The following is a 20,161-nucleotide window of genomic DNA, read 5'->3' as shown; positions in this document are numbered from 1 at the left end:
TTGCAGCTTAAACGCTGTCAGGTATTTAAATGTGCACTCATAAATATAGATTATAATGGGAAGCTTGCAGAAATTTCTTGCAAGACAGTACAATCGTTTGAAGCATACATGTAAATGATATTAATTAGAATTAATGTAAGTATATTTGCATTTATCATTATTAATTAACACTTTGTGCTTCTGCATTTTTGCATTTAAAGTATTTTTAAGATAACGCCAGCTTAATAGCGATGATTTAATTTAATATCAGGTCTTTAGTGCTTCGTGAAACTAACCCTTAAAGATAGAAAAGTTGAAATATTAGCTATTATAGACTGAAGATGCTTGATATGCAAGCATACCCTTCGAAAAGAGCCACTCCTCTAATATATTTTTATTGTCGGAAAATAATTAGTACTTGTTCGAACTAAGGCGCAACAAATTCCAGTTCAGAAAGTCAATAAGCTGCAACTTTAATCTTGCCTTTACATGATTCTTGACTGTAACACTTATTCAGCTGGAAAAAAGTTAGCTGAATAATGCGCAAATGCTATTCAGCTATTATTCTCTTGAGCTGAATAAATTCTACAGTCAAAAACCTGAAGAACTCCAGTTTAAGGCTGTTTTAATAAGGAATTGAAGTATTTTTCTGTCAGTGTTGTATTGAATGTGGAATATGTGATTGAAGCTTAAAAAATTGGATTTATAGAAATATTTCTTCAAAAATAATTTATTGGCTTTTATTTTCGGAAAATAATTATTGAAACTAAATAGAATCCAATTGACTTTTCACAATTTTTAGCTCCCCCATTAATTCAGCTTGAGTAAAATATAGCTGAATAACGTGTTGAATACCTATTCAGCAAATCTTTGTTTTTTTAAAGATTGCAAATTTAGCTTGCTTTAATGAAGCATAAAATATTTTCTGCCAGCGTTCTATTGAAAAATAAACTATTGCAGATTAAAGAAAGGATATTAGTTTGCAACTTCATGCTCCGTTTTCACGAGTTTTGTCTTCAGCATTTATTCAGCTGAGTGTAAAATAGCTCAATATAGCGCTGAATGCATTCACCATGTTAAAGAAATAAATGCTCTAAAGCTGGACACATTCTTAAGTCATTGACTGGAAGAGTTCATGTTTCTACAGATAGCTCTCGTTGAAATAAGCTAAGTCTAGATGTGCTGTTTTTCAATAGATTGGTGCTGGCCGCTTCATTAAATTCAAATATTAGGCTTTGAAATGGAAAGCAATAATGAATATTTTTCACGTCATTTTAGGATCTTTTCAACAAAGTAAAGTCCATATTTAACAACCAACTTGAGAAATTTTTTAATCAGGATTGTTTTTTTGATCGATTTCGATTATCACCATGAAATATTAACATTCATTCGATAAAATTTTCTTTCTATATTAGACTGATAATATCGTTGGATGCTTATTTCGCTAACATAACTTAACTTTCAAGAATAATCCTACCTTTTATATATTTTCTGCAGCAAATATAATTTTTTCTACAAAACTAAATTGTTCTTAGGGAGATGTATTAACTTTCTATTAAAGGCTTTTATATTAGTTAGTTTGTTTGATTTTAAAAAATTTTGAATTTTATATTTAAAAGTTAGGTTTTAATATCCAAGACCATGATTATTATCACCAAATGTCTATAGTTCCCTGTTTCAGTTTCTAAATTCTCCAAAAAATTCTTAAAACGTGTTAGGTTAGAACATATTTCCATATTAAGCTGTTATATCTACAGATCACCTAAATACTTGAACTTTGACCTATATCTATTTATACTATTATCTAAGCTTAGAGTAGTCAACTTTACAATAATAAGAGAACTTTTTAAATAATTTCAGATTTTTACAACAGAAACAACAAACAACCTAACAAAATGATGAATCAGGATAATCCTTATGCGGTAAGTGTGCACACCTCAATTCACAATACTGTGGTACTAAAAATGTATGTACACACATACTTAAATATCAATAAAATGTTCAAAAATTCGTAACCTTTATAAAAAACGTAAAACAGCTTTCAATTTCACTGGAATTCACATTATAAGACAGTGTCAAATAAAAATTTCAGTGAACGAAGATCACACAAACAAAAAGTAATAATTGCAGTAAGTCACACGTCAAAAAGGCCAGCCAGCAAGTAAGGCAGGGTTAGGAGCGCGCAAAACACAAATATACCTCGAAATATTGCGGTCAATCATGCGCATAACTGTAATGTCACTTAAAATGTGTCGCCATATAAATAAAGGTACATAAATTCTCATACAAAAAAAGCTGTTGTTAATGTGTGTGCGTCTGTATATGTGTGGTGGTTAACGGTCAACATTTTTGGTGGTCTCCATACTCAGGTGCCGGCTACCTCCCAGGCTGAACGACATTTATTTGTTAAATTTTTACGAGCGCAAACAAATCGTTGGCGGCGTTCGGCGCTGACAAATGATAAAAATTAAAAGCCCTCCTTGAACAAAAAACACAACAACAACAACTTATTGAGCTAGTTTAAGCACACTTATAAGCTTGTGTGTGAGCATTAACACTAGCTTTTGGTTAACCAAAAGTGCTCATGCAAATATACATATATTTGTGTATATATGTATGTCTAGAAGTGTGTATAAAATCGGCAATAAAACTTCATACACGCTACTAACAACAACAACGCAGCCAGAAGTCGTAAAACACAAAATTTATTGTGAACACGTTGCGGTTTGAAAAAATTTTTCGGTCATAAAAATATTATTTCATATGCTCCGCTTATGTGTGAGTGTGTGTGTGCGTGTGTAGTCGCGTTTCGAGTGACTAAATGAGATTAAAATTTTAAATGAGATCACAAGATGCTGATAATAAATGTAATAGTGATAAGCGTGCTTTTGAAAAATGTAAGGCAATGGCGCCGTGCAGGTTCTCATTCGAGAGGGGTTGCTGATCTAGTAATTCTGAATAAAGTTCAAATATTTTAAAGCGATTTAAAACGAGCTTTTGCGCCTCTTCGCTCTTTCTTATGAAAGTTTTTGGTAAATGCAGGATTTCGTATTTTTGATGTCTGATATTATTTTTAAGGGGTCAGTTGGGTAATCTTTTTTCCAAGTTTTATTTTTTTTTTGCATTTTTTGTTCTCTTATACTCTTAGAATTAATGTAGAAACCCACTTTACCATTAGAAGGTTCCAAAAGAGGTCAAAAATAATAATACTGATCTTTTCTGAAATGAAAAAATATTAAAAAACAGGCCAGATTACCCTACTGACGCCTTAAGATATTTCTGTGCATTAAAAGACCGCTCTTAGTCTTATCCCCACCTAACGACGTTATATTACAAAATTAAATTTCTTTAATAGATATTTTTACCTTTGACCAAAATTTGACGTTTACTATTTTCGTAGTCAATAAAAAATTGTTCTCAAATTGTACTGCAAATCAAAATCTCTAATAAAGCTCTTCTTTGCGTTTGCTTGTGACTCAACTGTTTTCTGAGTAATGTTGAACACACATACGTGGGAATTCTTATATCGATTGAACCTCTTTGAAAGAACTTGGGTTGAAAATGATTTACTGAGGAATATAACCATGCCTCTCTCTAGATAAAGTCCCTTGAATGTATTCGAAACACATCGATATGCGATTTTGCACATGTGCTTTTCTTCGCAAGAAAGTTCTCATTTGTGGGAATCAATAATATTAGACTACTATAGCTTTTAGCTGGCATAAAAACTGGCCGTGGTATGTCGTGGTATGAAAACTTTTTTTGATATGACAAGGCATCTTGACAAAATTTGACAGATATTGATATCCAAATATATCCCCGAAAAAATTGTTAAGATCGGATAACTATAGTACAAAGCTACCATACAAACCGAACATCTTATACAAACCGAACTTCATAGTAAACTTTTTTTGATAAGGTTTATTAACGAAATTTGGAATACTGTTTTACCAAGAGCATCGCCCATCAATATCTGAACATATTGTTCAGATCGATATATGGTGAAAGGCATTATGGTAGTACTTCGGTGCAAACAGAAGTTAATGCTTTTTTTTTGTTTTTTTTTCTTGTTTTTTTTTTTTGTTTTTGTTTTTTGGATATGTCTTACTACCAAAAGTTCTAACTTCCTGCCGTGGTTAATTCAAAATGCATGAAATATGAATTAGCTACAATCACATGATAAAAAATGCCAGAACACCAAACTGTGAACACATCTATTAAAATATTATGAAATTATGTAAATAAAACAATTCAGTCATATTTCATGTTGAGAAGAACAAGCTGCTGACAGGCACAACATAAAAATCCTAATACCAGAAATTGGCAAAAACAAAAGCAAATATGCCAGCCAAATACTTCCTTATTACTCACACGTCAACACTAAGCTGTCACTCAGCCAATGTTCGTACAGTAAACGACATTGTTTTGCCTACACCCCTTTGTCAGAGCGTCTGCTCGACTATTTGACTTTGATTTGATTACCACAGCCAAAGCGCACATTTCAAACAAAATATGAGTGCTACACGGCGCAGGCGCATATGACATGCGCGCAGTGATGCGCTCATTAAACGGCAATATTTACATACGAGTATAAATAAATTCACATAATAGTCGCAGCGGCAGAGGCGACGGCAGCAGGGACAGAAAGTAGAACTCGTTCTTTATGACACTCTAGCGACGAGCGTTTGACTTGGCAGTGACTCTGTAGCCTCCGCTGCCGCTGTCTCTACCGCTTCTGCTGCTCTTAATGATGTGTGATGTCATGCCGCACGGGCTGCTCCGGCTACTGCTTGGCATTTGCTACTCATATGCTGATAGGAAATCAATAAGGAATCAATAATTCTTTTAGTATAATCTACATAAGTGGAATTTAGCATTAAGCATTTAATAAGCGTTCGTATTTAAACAGTTTTGTAAAATCGTAATTAAGTTGAAGTGGTTTATTAATTATGAAATTTTATTTGTTTCTCGCTTTTGTCGTGTTTGCTAAGCTGTGCTCTGGTCGTAATGCGCGTTAAGGTGTTAGATGTTAGGCAAAACGTTTGGGTTAGGATTAGTGCGGCTAGTCGGTTATGACTGCTTGAAGGTCAGTGAGATGCTCACGATGGTTGATTTATAAGTAACTTTTATTAAATACGAAGCTGCTTAGTTGACTGGAAGTCAACAAATGAGTGGCAGCGATGATCAGTTATTTTAATATTTAATTACCTATACTAGAGGGAAAAAATGTTGATACACAGTGAGGCGTAGTAAGAGATGGTGGTGAGTGTAGAATGTGACTAGCGTGTTTAACTATAAATTTCGGGTTTTCAAATAACAAGCGGGCTGAGAAGTTGAAATTGTTTTAAGAAAAGTATGGGTTTTTTTCAAAAACCGAACTATTTGTTCAAAATAGTATGATCGTACAACATATTTTGGTAGTATTATAAGTTTTCTAGCTTGAAAATGGATCTCTCCCTTGACAATTACCTGTAAATCAGTGCTTAATATTTGATCGGTGAACAGTGCAGATGTATTCAGATTTGAGAACAGCAACAAATTACTAGAAGTCAGATCCATAGAATATAGAAGCGAAGCGCTTTAAAGCACTTTTGACGTAATTTTTATTGCTATGGCTGGATTCAGAGATTATGTTGTTTGCGTAGGGAGGAAACTTTCGTGAATGTTTATTTTAAAACCTTTGAAATTTCGGCTATTTGAATCAACTTCATTTTATGGTATTCCAAAATCATTTTGGCAGTTTTTCAACGTTTTTGTAATCGCCTGTTTTGGACATCTACTGAATTCATAGTCTTCGATGATCAAAAGGTTTGTGCAAAATATCAGAATTTACTTAGGAATGGTTGTTTTACCTGGAACAAAGACCAAGTAATAGTCGTCTGGCCTTTTTATGGTATGAACTGTTCTTTTTTTTACCAAATAAGGGTTTCAGTAATATTCTTTCTATGTACATATGTAGTATACGAGTATTTATTGATATTGATATTGAGTAGAGTATTTTCGGAGGGCTTGAGCGGAAGCCTTAGGAAAGCTATCTAAAATCATATAATGAACTTTAAGTATTGCTATTGCTTTAGGAGCAGAAAACAATACCCAAATTGTATGGTTTGTTACCGAGTTGATACATTTGACCCTGTACAATTCTCAGTTCATTTCGGTTATGAAAAGTCCACTTTCATGTTGTACAAGTTTGAAACAATTTCTGTACTTTTAGCCTGAAAATATTACTTTATACTAATTAAGAATCTGGAGACCAAATAGAGTACTCAAGCTCCATTTATACTTCCAGTGTTCAAATCTAATACGCATAGTCTTTCCAGCAACAAAACTTCACAGTTCTAAGCTCACAATATTATCGTCTTTGTGGCCACCTAGTTTGACTCTGTTTCTTAAAAACATCATTAACTAATTTGTATGCATTAATTGGAAATTAAAGCAGTTGCTTTGAAAATTAGACAATGTTAGAAAATTAAACGTCACCAAAACCACAATGAAAGCAAACGGACGGCCGTTAAGTCTGACGCTGATGACGAACAAATCGTACAAATGGTCACACAAAGTGCCCATAAACGCCAAGACCTAAGCGTAAAGTGGCGCAAAAGTGCGAACTTACATATGCAAATACGAATCTAGATCAGTTGTCGAGCTTAGCAGGTTTGTATTAAATTAAATAATAACAAACTAGAGCATTAGCATTAAAATGAGTTTAAGGTGGTGATAGACTATGCTCGATTGGTAGTTGGAGTGTTGTTGAAAATGTAGCTTGAAGAATAAAAAATTGTCAAACTTTAGCTTACTTAATATGTGTTTAGCACCTTCAGTAATGTCAACATTTTGATTCCAGAATTGAAGTTTATAATCGTTATTTTTAACACTAAAATATTTACCATTTATAAGAAATTTCAAAGTATATACATACAGTTATATATGTCTTAGCTCAGAAATTGAAGAAAAGAGGTTTGCTAACTTTTATTTTTAGAACAAGTCCGCCCTTTGTAAAGAAATGACACATATTTTGTTGGACTTTTTAAACACCCAAGTCACTATTTCTTGATCTAATCGGGTTTCGACTAAATTAGAATAATGTATAATTTACTTTTTCCCCTCCTAATGAACTGCTAATTTCTAAAAATCGGTGATTTCTCGAAATTTTATCTTAGTTAGTCTTACAATGTTGTGTTACTAACCCCACATCTATGTAGAAGTACAACTTTATTATAGAATTATAACTTTCGGCCGAGTTTTAGAACCTAGTTAGCCTTATTTTAATATATATGTTTTAGCTGTAAACCTCGAAAAATCGTCGACTAACTCTTCTTTATAAGAGAAACTATATGTTTTAAAATTATAAAAATGTTTTTTTGAAACCATTCGATGGCATAGTGATAATCTAATATGATCAAAACGTGGATTCAATAATTATAGTATAAAAACTTAAGCAGGTAATGACTATAAGGCCGAAAAAAATATATTTCTGACATTTCGTTCGATTTGTACTGTAAGAAAAATAAAATTTCTGTTTATCTTTTTAAACCTAAAATAAGCTCTATTAAGTCTTATATTATGAGTCAAAAACTTCAAAAAGGTAAACAAGAAATTTAAGTAAAAAAATGTATCTAAAATTGTTTTTGTTCTCAAAACAACAAAAAAATATTTAAGCACAACAACTCCACCTTTATTGCCGCTCAAGCCAACTGCTAACAGCATACTAAATGTCAATATTTGAATATAAATTTCGTTAATTCGTGTATTTTATGTGTCTAAGCTGATTTTGTAGTGTAATCGAGCGCATTAAATTTGATACACAATTTCTTGTTGATATTTTGGTGACGACTTACCAAAGAAGCAACTATTTTTTTTTAAATATACATATATGTACATGTGTAGTTTGCCGCTTGCCTGTTGTGATACATAAAAGTGGAAGTTAATTAGATGATTATATTGTTGATTTAAAAAGATTGCATTAAATTTTATGACATTTTAGAGACACAAGCGAAGCAAAAGGCATACAAAAAAAATCGTTCAAACTGCAATGCAGCGCTACCACCTCCAGCTCTATTGCTGCGCTCATACTTAACATATATGGTCTTTTATTATTTTCAGCGCTAATTTTTATTGGTATATTTTTGAAAGACAGCTAATTTTAGCTATCAATAAATTTTAATTTATTCCTGTTTCACTTAAATGTTTTATTTTTTATATGTTTTTTGTTTTGTTTTGCCCGCCAGTTCGCTTGTGGTGCTCCACTTGTCGCACAGTGCTGCCATACGCAAATGAGCAATATTTTTTCAAATCAAGAACAATGCGGTTAATTTTTGCCGCTCATAAATATCACAGCACATACATGCAAACATTTATGGCTATAACCATATTGCTCTGCTCTGAGCTAGGCGCTCTTTTACGTACGTGTATGCGCATTTTAAGTTTATTTGTGTGTCCGCACATATTTGCTAATTAAAATGCTGGTGCTACACATTAAATTAAATTTATAGCCACAGATGCTGTGCGGTTTTAGTTAAATGAACTAAAATGACAGGTTAGTTATAAAATCACTTGATTTGTTAGCCAAAGTGGAACGAAACATATATCGTTTTAAGATCTGTTATTTAATGTTAGTGAGCACATAACAGTAGATGCTTGAGTGTATGTATATACAGATCGGTTTATTTAATCTCAGATTAGATGTATGCAAATCCTATTAATTATTTATATTTTTTAGTCTGTTGTCTCAATTTATGACTGCTGCTGAACTTAAGTTAACAAATAAAAAAAAGTAAACTAAACTTACCAAAATATGAAGGAAAAAATTGTAAAAAATATAGTAATAGAAATGCAAAAAAAAATTAATTTTTTATTTTTGGGTTTTAGGTATTTCTAAGCCCTCAAAAATGTGTATAAAATAGCATTTTAACAAAATGCAAAATAGTTTACATATAAAATTAATAAAAAGATATTAAAAAAATTTAATGCAATAAATATAAAAAAAAAATAAATAAATAAAAAAATATATACAAATAAATATGAATATAAAATAGATAAAAAATATATTTTTAAATAAATAAATAAAAAAATATGCACAAACATATAAGAATATAAAATGTATGAAAAATATATTTATACAAAAAAATAGAAAATCTTGGCATGGGTTTGGTTGACATAGTGGCATCTTGTTTCTATACATAAAATCTAGGGAAGTGTGAAGATAAACGACTATCTTCATATTTTGCAGAACCATATACCCAATTTTGTGGAAAGGAGCGCTTTTTTAAAGAATAAGTCATATATCAACAGGATGACGATCAAGAATCCAAAATCGTTAAGTAATGGCTTGCCGAACAAAATTTCTTACTGTTCCAGAAAGCAGCACAACATCCTGGTGCCAATCCATTTGAAAATTTGTGGTCAATCATTAAAAGAAGATTGGGACAGTATTGATCAACGCCAACAACTCTGGACGATTTTTGGCAATGGGTACAATGGCAATGGCACAGCATTCGAAATGAATTTATACACTATTTGGTGGAAAATATGTCAAACATTCTACAAAGTATTTTATGTTAGAAAGGCTTAATTATTAGTATAAGAAATATGTCGCCATCTGCCGAAAATTGGTCGTACTGACTCAGAAACCTTCCTTGGTTTATCCACAACAAATTTGCTAAATGTCATTACATGATCAAATGCATAGTTCACGATTTTATGAAGTATATGCAAACAAATATATATCTGGCTGGATATAAAAATATTAATTTCTGTGCTGTGAACGACTAAGGAAATAAACTTCCTAAGCTGTAATATATTATAATTAAACTCCTTGATAGCGTTCGCATTTTTACCTTTTCTGGTTTTCATATTAAACTTTTTTCTGTTATTTCCACGCACAAGAAAACATCAGAGACCCTAAATTAAATATATATGATCAGAGGGAAGAGCCGAATCGATTTAACCATATTCTTTTGTATGTCTCTTTGACCACTACAGAACTTAACTGTCATATAAACTGAACGCTCGAAGTCAGAAGAATTTTAGAGCATCGAAGTCAAGTGTTTCAAAGGAGAACTATCTCATTTTATCAGATATTTTCACGAAATTTTACAGACTTTTGTCCAAGCCAATGGTGCAGTTTTCGAAGAAACTTTTTACAGGGAGTCACTATGGTATATAGCTGCCGTACAAACTAATCAATTAAAGATATTGCAAAGCATATTTTGTGTGTTTTGAAGGGTAAGGCTTCATTGCAATAGAAATTAAAGTTTTTTATTGATTTTGTTCTTTAAGTATTGAGTAACTTGGTTAATATGAAGGCGTTTATAAAAGACTTAAGAAGCGAACTCAATGACTAATATTTATTTCAAATTTTCTTCAAATTTTTTTTCAGTTTTTCTTATTAAATTCGTTTCTTATATTTAATTGCTCCTGTAAATAATAGTTTATTATATTGCTTGCGAGATATAGTATTTTTACTACTAAGAAAATGCCGAATTGTTTACAGCAATAATGCAGTACGTATTTTGTTGAGAAATGTATTTTTCGTATAAACCTTTGAGGTTTATAAAATTATTCGCAATATTTTTTAATATACATTTTTTTTAATTTAACAACTAATATTTGCTTGAATGTTCTTATTATTTAGTATTGCTAGCTTCTGAGAAAGGCACTAGAAATTATGTTCCTATTGGTTCAGAGCACTTTTCGCTATATTTTTTCAACTGCTCGTTTTCTAACATATAGAACATATAGGATTGTGAACACATCCATTTTCTTTCAAATATGCGCTGCAGCCATGAGTAACTTCACGCATAGCGAAGGCAATTGAGCACTTGTCGACAGCAGTACATCACCGTGCGGCGCTGGAAACGGAATATCAAATTTGCCAACAAACGACAACAACAAAAACGTAGACAACTTAGCAGACAGTTGACTAAGAAAAACGATCGCAGCAGCAAACCTCCCTTTTAGAGTTGACTAAAGAGAAGAAAATAGCAACAACAAAACTTCTACAACATATAAAATAAACGCTGACATGCCAAACGCATGATCGTTGCAACAGCCATCTACGGTTGCTTGTTGTTATTGTTATAGCAACCATGGCTGCAAACGTTGACGACCAACTACGAGCGCGCTGCGTACATTTCTAATTGCGAGTTAATTGCCAACATCAATTCACTACTCTAATTGAGTTATCATCCTTAACGTCGTGCAGAGCATGCGCAAACACAAACACACACATGCAGTCATATGTAAGGTAAGTGGAATAAAAGCTTGTGGAGTAAATGCGCATTGTAGGCGATTCCAACGTGCGCTGCAGGCACTTAAGGTCTGGATGCTGCACGGCAATCAGTGACTCTGGCTGCAGTGCGGCATAGAAGGCAGTGGCGGTGTGTAGAAAACCACTAGGGCGGTGGACAAAGCGGTGTGGCATGCCAACATGTGCTGGCTAATGTTGCATGCGAGTTTTGGATTTTTGCGTTAAGCGTTTGCGGTGGTTGACGATACTCATAGTGGCGGCAACAAATGCGCTTGTTGTTGCGCTATCGCTTTGCACATGCCATGCGAGAAAATATCCTATGCCATGCCATGCTGTACTATGCTATGTTTTTCTATGATCTGTCTTGCCACAGCTGACTGCAGCAGCCACTCAATTGGCTTAGCGTTCGCCGCCCAGTTGCGGTCGCCCGTTGTTGCAAACAGTCGTTTGTTAATTGTTTGTTGTTGCTATTATTGCTGTCGTCTAACCAATATGCGTGTTGCATTTGCCTCCTCAACTCGTTTCATATTCGCTTTCTTGCTTTACGCGCCGCTGACATGCGAGCCATGCTTTCGTGTTGTTCTTGTTGTTGCCTACATTGCGCCTGCTCTATTACTTAGCGCGGCCACGTACAACAATTTGCCGTTGCAGTCACAACAAAATAAAGTAATTACAGCATGTTTTATTTTGTTTTTGTTTTTGTTGTTGTTGTTGCCGTTTAAATGTTGCTTACACTAAAATGTACTTTACACATAAATAAATATTGTTTGCGGCTTTTAATTGAAAAATTGTGCGCGGCAGCCACTTTCTTTCTTTGACATGTTGCAGTGAGGCTGTGTAGTGCTTTGCGCAAATGTAATTGTATGCGTGTATACTTATTTAGTCATGTATAGGCATGCGTGTTTGATCCCGTGCGTTTCTGCTTGCGCTTTATGCGGTTGTGAGTTTAATAGTTTGTAAGCGCGAGCATTTGTTAGCGATTAAATTAAGCATTAGTAGCCTCATAATGAGTACTAGTTTACTGCTGGGTCACAAATTATAATATCAATTATAATATATGTAGTTGCATTTAAGGGGTCATGAAAAATTATCTTGTTTTAAAAATTTACTTGGAGAGTGAAGTCATAGGAATCATATTCGATATTTTATTAAACATCTGTTTTTGTTTACAAAAAATTTCTTGATTTAGATAACTTATTACAAGTGGCGGCCACTGAGTCAATCTGCGTAATCGCCTTTTTGCAGGAGGCCTTCAACGGTAGATTTTGATTCCAGAAACTCAAGATATCCGAAGAGAAATGGAAAAAAGCATTTTAAGCTACATATAATAGTTTCTAGAAGAGTATATGTGATTCCAACTATACATCCACTTTCTTACAAAATGGCCTGCTTGTAAAAGCATATAAAATTTTTGACTGAAAAACCGAGCACAAATTTGTTTGTAAGAAAAAATGCAATAATAAATAATAATTATGCAAACTTTGCTAAACAATATTACTACGAAGTATGACAGTTAAGTAATGAGACTGATTCCATAAAACCGTATATTTGAAAATTATTTTACAACTCTGCCTTCCTCTTCTAAGTAGTTCCCTTGGGCAGCTATATAGCGATTCCAGCGCATTTTCCATGCTTCGTATCATTTCTGGAACGCTTCGACTAGGATGTCTGCGAGTGTCCTCGACATGGCCGCCTGTATGTCCGTAATCGACTAAATATGGGTTCCTTTGACCACCGATTTTGTTTTAGGAAACAAAAAAAGTCACAGGGTGAACATGTACGGGGATCTCTTTAGAGGCCAAATACTGGGACACGCTGAGGGCGGTGTGGCACGGCGCGTTGTCGTGATGAAGGATCCAGTTACAAGCGATGTCTGGGCGCACCCTGTTGACTCGTTTTCGCAATATTTCGAGTGCTTGGCAATAGTAGACTTGATTCACAGTTTTCCACGGTGGAACGAATTCTTTGTGGACGATTCCACGGCTATCAACATAGGCAATAATCATCGTTTTCACCTTCGACTTGCTCAGACGACCTTTTTTCAGGCGGGGGCGCGCGGAGACAACCATTGTGAGCTTTGGCGTTTGGTTTCCGGGTCGTATTGGAAATACCAGCTCTCATCGCCTGTAATAACTCGATCGAACAGCGTGGGATCGTTTTCCACTTGTTCCAAACAGTCTTCTGTGACGGTCATTCACATTGCTCTTGATTTCGTTTTTCCATTTCGCGACGAGCACTACAAACACACAACTACTAAACAAGCTAGAGCGATGGTTCGTATATCAGTGGAGAGGGGAGAGATATGTTGAACGAAATCCTCAAGATATTTGAGTATGTTCGGACAAGAATATTTTTGCTTAATGAAAGTTCTGCTCAAATCAATAGTAAACCTTACATATAAAACCAAAATAATGAAGAAACATGAGGTAGGAGACAAGCAGCCTCTTTGTTTAAAAATTTTCAAAAATCGCTATAAAACCTTATTCTATTTTAATAAGGTAAAATTATCAAAATGAATTATTTGTCAGCGAGCGATAAGGATTTCTGAAAAAAATTTTAATAGAAAGTAAGGAAAAGAAGTCCTTGTGGTCTCCTTGATATTATATTAATCGGAATACTACTTAATTAATCATATTTAAGTTGGTTTATAGCAATAGCTAAACTAAATTATTTCAGATTTAAACTTTGTCTAGTTAACTGACACGCACTATAATATAATTTATTTATTTCTTCATTACATGAAAGTAATAATACAGTTATTATTTTACAGAGTAAGAAGCACTAGCTGCCAGGGCTTACGGCTTCACTTTAATATGACATTATTATTATTCAAATGACATTAATCTCAAAACTTCAGTTTAATAGCTCTTTATGTTATATAATTAAATTAAAATACATAAATTTCACTTTATTGTCATAAATAATTACCCACAAATGTAATGTATAACATGAATAACAAGGAGAGGTCGTAACGACAAGGTCGTAATCATTAGTTTTATCATAGATAAGCTGAAATTTTAGGAATACCCTACGACCTATGGTCTATTGTGCCCTTTTCGACTAAATTCCAAATAATTGAATGATATTAAGGTAAATGCCTTCAATTCGGAATTCGACGAAGAATCACTTAAAACAAAGGCATAAGTTTCTAATTTTTTCTTTAAAGTATTTATCCAGTATATAAATAGTAAACTTTCTACAAATAAAAGTTGAAATGTGAGTCAACCTTTAACTGCTAGTATTAGGTTAGATAGCTGATCTAGAGAAAACGCACGTGGTCTGCTATATATAATAATTTGTGAAGCCATAGAAAAAAAAACTTTTGTGTTAGAACTTATAAATTAACAAAACGCCAAGTAACCAATACAAATTTTTAATTCCCATTCCCGCGATTTCGGTGGGATTTCTGAAATTATGTCCTTTCAAGTGCTTAAGTCTAGACCTCGCGAAAGCGGGACAGTCAAGAAGTACATGTTGAATTGTTTTTTCAATTCATCTTCTTCCACACAGCTTCAGCAGATGGCGTCTGATAAAATTTTCAGCCTTACAGCATGGATACCAATAGGGCAATGACCTGTTAAAATTCCCATAAGTGGGAGAGGCTAGCCATACTGTGTGTAAATAAATTACTAGACCTCTTGCGATCAATCTTGGGCCAAAATTACAGTTCTGTGGTGCCTTTTCTTGCTATCTCATCAGCTTTACAACTTCCTGCGATGCCGCTGTGGCCGGCACCTAAACCAGTCTTATCACAAAGACGCTCGATGGCATTTATAATGAGCTTAGCCACTCTTTGACCAACCCTGAACGCACTATTACTGAGTTCAAGACTAGTATCGTCGCCCTGCTATACGATTGGATAATCACTTTTATGAAGGAGGCTACATTCCGAAATAATAAACAACTACAATGTTCTGGAAATCTGAAAATGGGGTTGATAGTGAGCTCCGGTAAAAAAGCTCACTGCCCCTCTCCTCCAACAGCTTCTTCCCACTGGCAGCTCTTTCTCTCTGGTATATGGACAGAGAAAGAACAGTCAGAGCTCGGATTGGCGCCGCCAAGATCCAAATGATCCGGTATGAAGTGAAAGTATTTGTGGCGATTTCCGAGTATTCAGACACGGGTTTTTTTAGGAACTCACATCTTACTGTGAAAGCAAAAATATTTTGCTTTACCAAATAAATATATACATAAAATTTGGTTCAATATACTGGTAAGAGTATATTTCTATATGTCATATCAAAACTGTTTTCAAGATCAACCTCTTTTTCCTAAAAAGATGCTTTAATCATTCCTTAAGCGTCTATAAGTTTTCCTTTCACACAATTTGCCATAATACCTCTGCATCATATTATTTAAAGAGCACAAATTAAATTAACTAGCTTAAAAAATTATCACACATAATGCAAGCCATACACATATTTGTAGGCACTTGCTGTAATTTGCGACTAACCTACTTAAAAGCATATTAACAACAATCAGAGACGCCAAACCACTTACACTTGACCTCAACCTTGAAAAGCAGAAATATTTGTACAAAACATACAAATGCATATACATATGTACATACATACCTATGTATATATGTATAGTATATCTGTAAATCCACAGCAGTATAAAAAGGGAATCCAAGCAGCAACAGTAGCAGACAACAACAAATACACACAACGCTATTAAAGCGTTACGCCTGAGTTGCCTAAGAAAATTATTGCAATTACCGACGCCCAAAGCAACAACGAAACGAAAATGCGGCAAAAACTTTGTATGAAAATGAAAACGAAAAGTGTAACAACTTAACGCATTACGCCCGCTGTGTTACGTCTGTTAGTGTGTACATGTAGAGTTCATGCAAATAAAAGGAATTGAGTATAGCGGAATATGTTGAACTTGCTTTTTTTTGTTTTTTTTATTTTAACTAGTAGCTGCTTTCATTACACCTTTTTTGCTGTTATAACTCACAAATTATGACACACGTACGAATGAAAATTTTAACAGTCAGGGAAACTGGCGTTAAATCTGATTGACAGACTGACTGCTACATTTTTGTTGAAAGGTCGTTACTGTGTGTCTTTATGTCAGTGAAGTTCTGCTTAACTGTTAAATAAAATAAGCTTAAATAAAGTAAATAACAACATAGAAATAAGAATTCTCTTTGATTGGAATTTGTAGGGAGATAGTCAAGTTTGAGTTAAATTTTGGTAATTTAGAGGAGTCTGTGTAATTTTCTTTTGACAAGCTCAACAAAATTTTATCAAAAAAGAAATTTGATTTTTGTTGGTGGCGTTGTTCCTGTTGAAATCGAAGCAGTTTCCCATTACAACAATTTTTCTCCTTAATATAAATCTTAATATTTTCGATTTAATGTCAATGAATTCGACATACTAATTATTCAATCAGTTTAAATACCCCAGTCGAGAAATTATAATACCAAAAAATATTTTTAATGAAAACATTACTCAAACTGATCGAATATTATATTTTTTTCCAAAAGTTTATAAAAGTTCAATATTTGTTAACGAAATTCTTTCTCTTTCTTTGCTTAAATTAGTTACCAAATAGTATAATTTATAGTTTCCACTAAACTTTTAAGGAGAAATATGTATAATATAACTGTGTGTTCGAAGAACTAGAGTCAAATATAAAAAACTTACAATATATACTGAGATCTCATAATAACCATATATGTATATTAGGGTGATTCAAAAAAAAATTTCTTTTTTTCGTTTGGTACTCGGAAAAATAGGTTCCTAGACACCTCTAAGAAAGCCTCTCCAAATATGAGTTCTTAATTGTAACGGGAAGGTCCTCTTACATACAGTTTTATATTTTTTCTTATTATCAGTTAGAAAAATTTATATCTCGCTTCCAACTACTTGAAAAAATATCTTGTTCCCTAGATTTTGTAAGAAATTGAATGCTCTACAAAAAGGCCTCCAATGATTTTTCCCTAAACCCAACCGTTTAAAAGTAATCCTGTTCACAAGACATTTGTTAAGGTATCCCTAATAAAACTGATTTAACTTAGACAGCAAAAGATACATTTGGAACTTAACTAAATTAGACTATAATATTTACTAAATATTCAGCAGTTAGTTTAGTGCCTAAAATACACTCACACTCGACAAAAAAACACCATTTTTTTAAGCAAATGGTTCTATATGTTAGCCTCCTCACTCTTTTTCAGCGATTTATGCTCTGTTAGCTACCAAAATAACCTGCCAACATTAAATTTAACAAGTCAGTACCTCGAAAACGATGTTATTTGCTAAACTTTGTATGTACGTATGTTTGAATTTATATATGTACTGTTAAGATCTCTGCCGGCCGCTTAACAGTTGCGTATACAACACGGGCATCCGCCGCGCGCCAACTTCCGCTACTAAGTACGGCTGCCCTTCATTACCGGCGCTGCACTACACAAACATTTGCACTATCAATGCAATAAATGCGATTTTATTTTTAGCTTTTTTTCCACACATTGCCATGTATTTTTGTTTTTGTTGGGCTTAGTTTATGCGCCAGCCGAGCACTTAAATAATAGCAGTTTAATAGTCATTGTTATTACAATTTGTTGTTGCTCGCTTTTTGTTGCGGCGCTTCCTTCTATTGTTACTTCTGCGCTTTGTTGTTGTTTATTATTGCAAGTTGTCTTTTGAACTATAAAAGCACTCAAGTGTACGATTTTTGTCAAGGTTAAAGCGTTAGACGCACCAAGCGTTTGATTTGAGCTGTTTTTGTTTTTCGTTTGAATGTGTGTTCATGCTTGTTGTTGGCGCTTTATGCTGGCTGATTTTTTGGTAAGCAACAAGTCTTATTTTCGGCTATTCTAGCTAGTCGCTTTTACTTCATTTGCCGTCTTTTGCTTAGTAATGTTTGGTTTTCGGTTCTAGTTGGTTGATAAACACAGCATTTGCCAGTTGTAATTGCTATAAATAAAGCGTGCCGAATTGCTTGAAAAAAAGTCGAAATGATTGCAGCAACTCGCTGGTGGAGCCAAGGCAGCCGTGCTCATTTGTTTTCGCTGTTAGCAGTTGTGACCACCGAATTTCCATTAAAAAAGCCGCAAATGCAATAAATAATTGCAGTTTGGGCGGCACTTTGCTCTGTTGCTACGTGCTCTTTTTTGTACAATCACTTGAGGTTTATGCTCAATGAGCACTGATGACATGGAAACTAACAAATTTTGAGGATATGCGGTTTGGTTGCTTACATAGTTTGGAGTTTGGTAGCAAAAAAAGTGTACGAAGAAACTATATACGAAAGCATATAAGTTCTTTTTTCATAGAAACATTTAAAAATGAACCTTTTTTAACAGCATTTGAAGATTTTTTCTCTCGTTTTCTTAAATTTATGAAATTTATTTGTCATATTGAATGTTTCAGACTATTATTAGAAAATTTGAGCTATTTTTCACTGAAAATTTTTGAAAAAAATATTTTAGCAACAAATTTTTTTTTTGTTAATTTTTATTCAAACAAGACCAATATAATACTTTTTTTCTTAATAAATTTGAAAAAAATTTGAAAAAAAAAAATTTAATTGCTTTGAAGCCACTTTTGTTTGTTATTTAATATAAATCCAATAATTTTTAGGGGTTTAAGGACCGAATTTGTGCAAGTTGTTTGCTAGAAACTTATTTTTTTGTTTTGTTGTGATGTTCTGTGAATGAATGAATGATAATGAGGAATGCACTGCGACCTTTGGTCTATTGTGCCCTCTCCTTACTCACATTGACTCGCCTAGACCCAGCTCATTAATGAAGTCTAGTAGACTTCCTGGCGAAAGCGAGGCAATGCGATCCCTATCCGGAAACAACACTCCAAGGGCCTTGGATCTGCGTCTACAGACTGCTGTGCATTCGATCAGCAGATGCTCCGGGGTTTCAGGCTCCCTGTCGCAGAAGCGGCAATTGGCGCCCGCTGATAGGCCCATGCTGTGCATATGCCTGTTTAGATTGCAGTGACCAGTGGTGATGTTCTGTACGGCTTAATACATTTTTAACACTCCATTTCAAGTATATCAATTTAGTGTAAAAATTTTAATTAAAAAATTCTGAAATCCCAGAAAAGATTTAAATTGTACATTAAATTCTTTATAATTTAAGTTATTGTACAAAAAACTTATATTTAGCATTAATTATTAATAAATATTAATAAGTTTAATAGGTACATATCGGCGTATAAATAAATTCGAAAGAATTGGGGCGGCTGCACTCAATCATAGAAATAAAAACAAATTGCAATATTAGTTTATAGATCATGGAGTACACAAACACATATAAATTATTATTATATGACGTTTAATTTTTTATTGCAATATTAAAATATATAAAAAAAAAATCCAAACTTATTAAAATAATATATTTTACTCGTTATTCTTCAATAACTGGAAGGCCAGTTCGTAGCAAAAGTCTTTTATATAAAATATTAATCCAGTTTGCATCTTGTCTTTTTCACAAACTAATTAAAGAGTTCGTTGCTTAAGTCTTTTAATATAAAGAAATCAATACAAGTTCGTTGCTTAAGTCTTTAATAGAATTGACCAATCATATCGAACCTGGATCGTTGCTTAAGTCTTTGACCTTAAATCAACCAAGCAATCAAGCAATCAAGTTCGTCGCAAAAGTCTTTCATTTAAAACGGTTCAGCTGCTATATGCGCCAACTCACGCCTTAAAACTTTTTCAAATCAACATCTTATGGCAAGTGTCGCAATTTCCACACACTCAACCACTGCCAGCAACTACTGCGTGCAACTAGAACCGCGGGAATTGCAATTATTTTAGCAATTACAAAGCACTTGCCAGCTAATGGGCGCACATTTTTCACATGCAACAACATTACTAGAGCAAAGACAACCTGAGAGAGCCAAAGGAAAAAATTGCCATCAATAGCTAAACTAGCCAGATCATTAAGGCGCACTAAAAACAAGCTGG

General features: G+C 33.6%; 1 protein-coding gene across 1 annotated transcript in view; it reads left to right on the top strand.

Annotated features, from left to right (window-relative positions):
- The first annotated feature begins 1,837 nt into the window (after nucleotides 1-1,837).
- Nucleotides 1,838-20,161, top strand: part of LOC105221892 (knirps-related protein) — a 71,999-nt gene continuing 53,675 nt past the window's right edge. Inside the window, exon 1 of the mRNA XM_049457578.1 lies at nucleotides 1,838-1,901. Coding sequence (XP_049313535.1) covers nucleotides 1,875-1,901 — 27 coding nt within the window. The 5' untranslated portion in view covers nucleotides 1,838-1,874. The remainder of the gene's footprint in view (nucleotides 1,902-20,161) is intronic.

This window comes from Bactrocera dorsalis, chromosome 5 (assembly GCF_023373825.1).
Source record: "Bactrocera dorsalis isolate Fly_Bdor chromosome 5, ASM2337382v1, whole genome shotgun sequence".
Lineage (NCBI taxonomy): Eukaryota > Metazoa > Arthropoda > Insecta > Diptera > Tephritidae > Bactrocera > Bactrocera dorsalis.
This window is presented reverse-complemented; position numbering and strand designations above follow the sequence as displayed.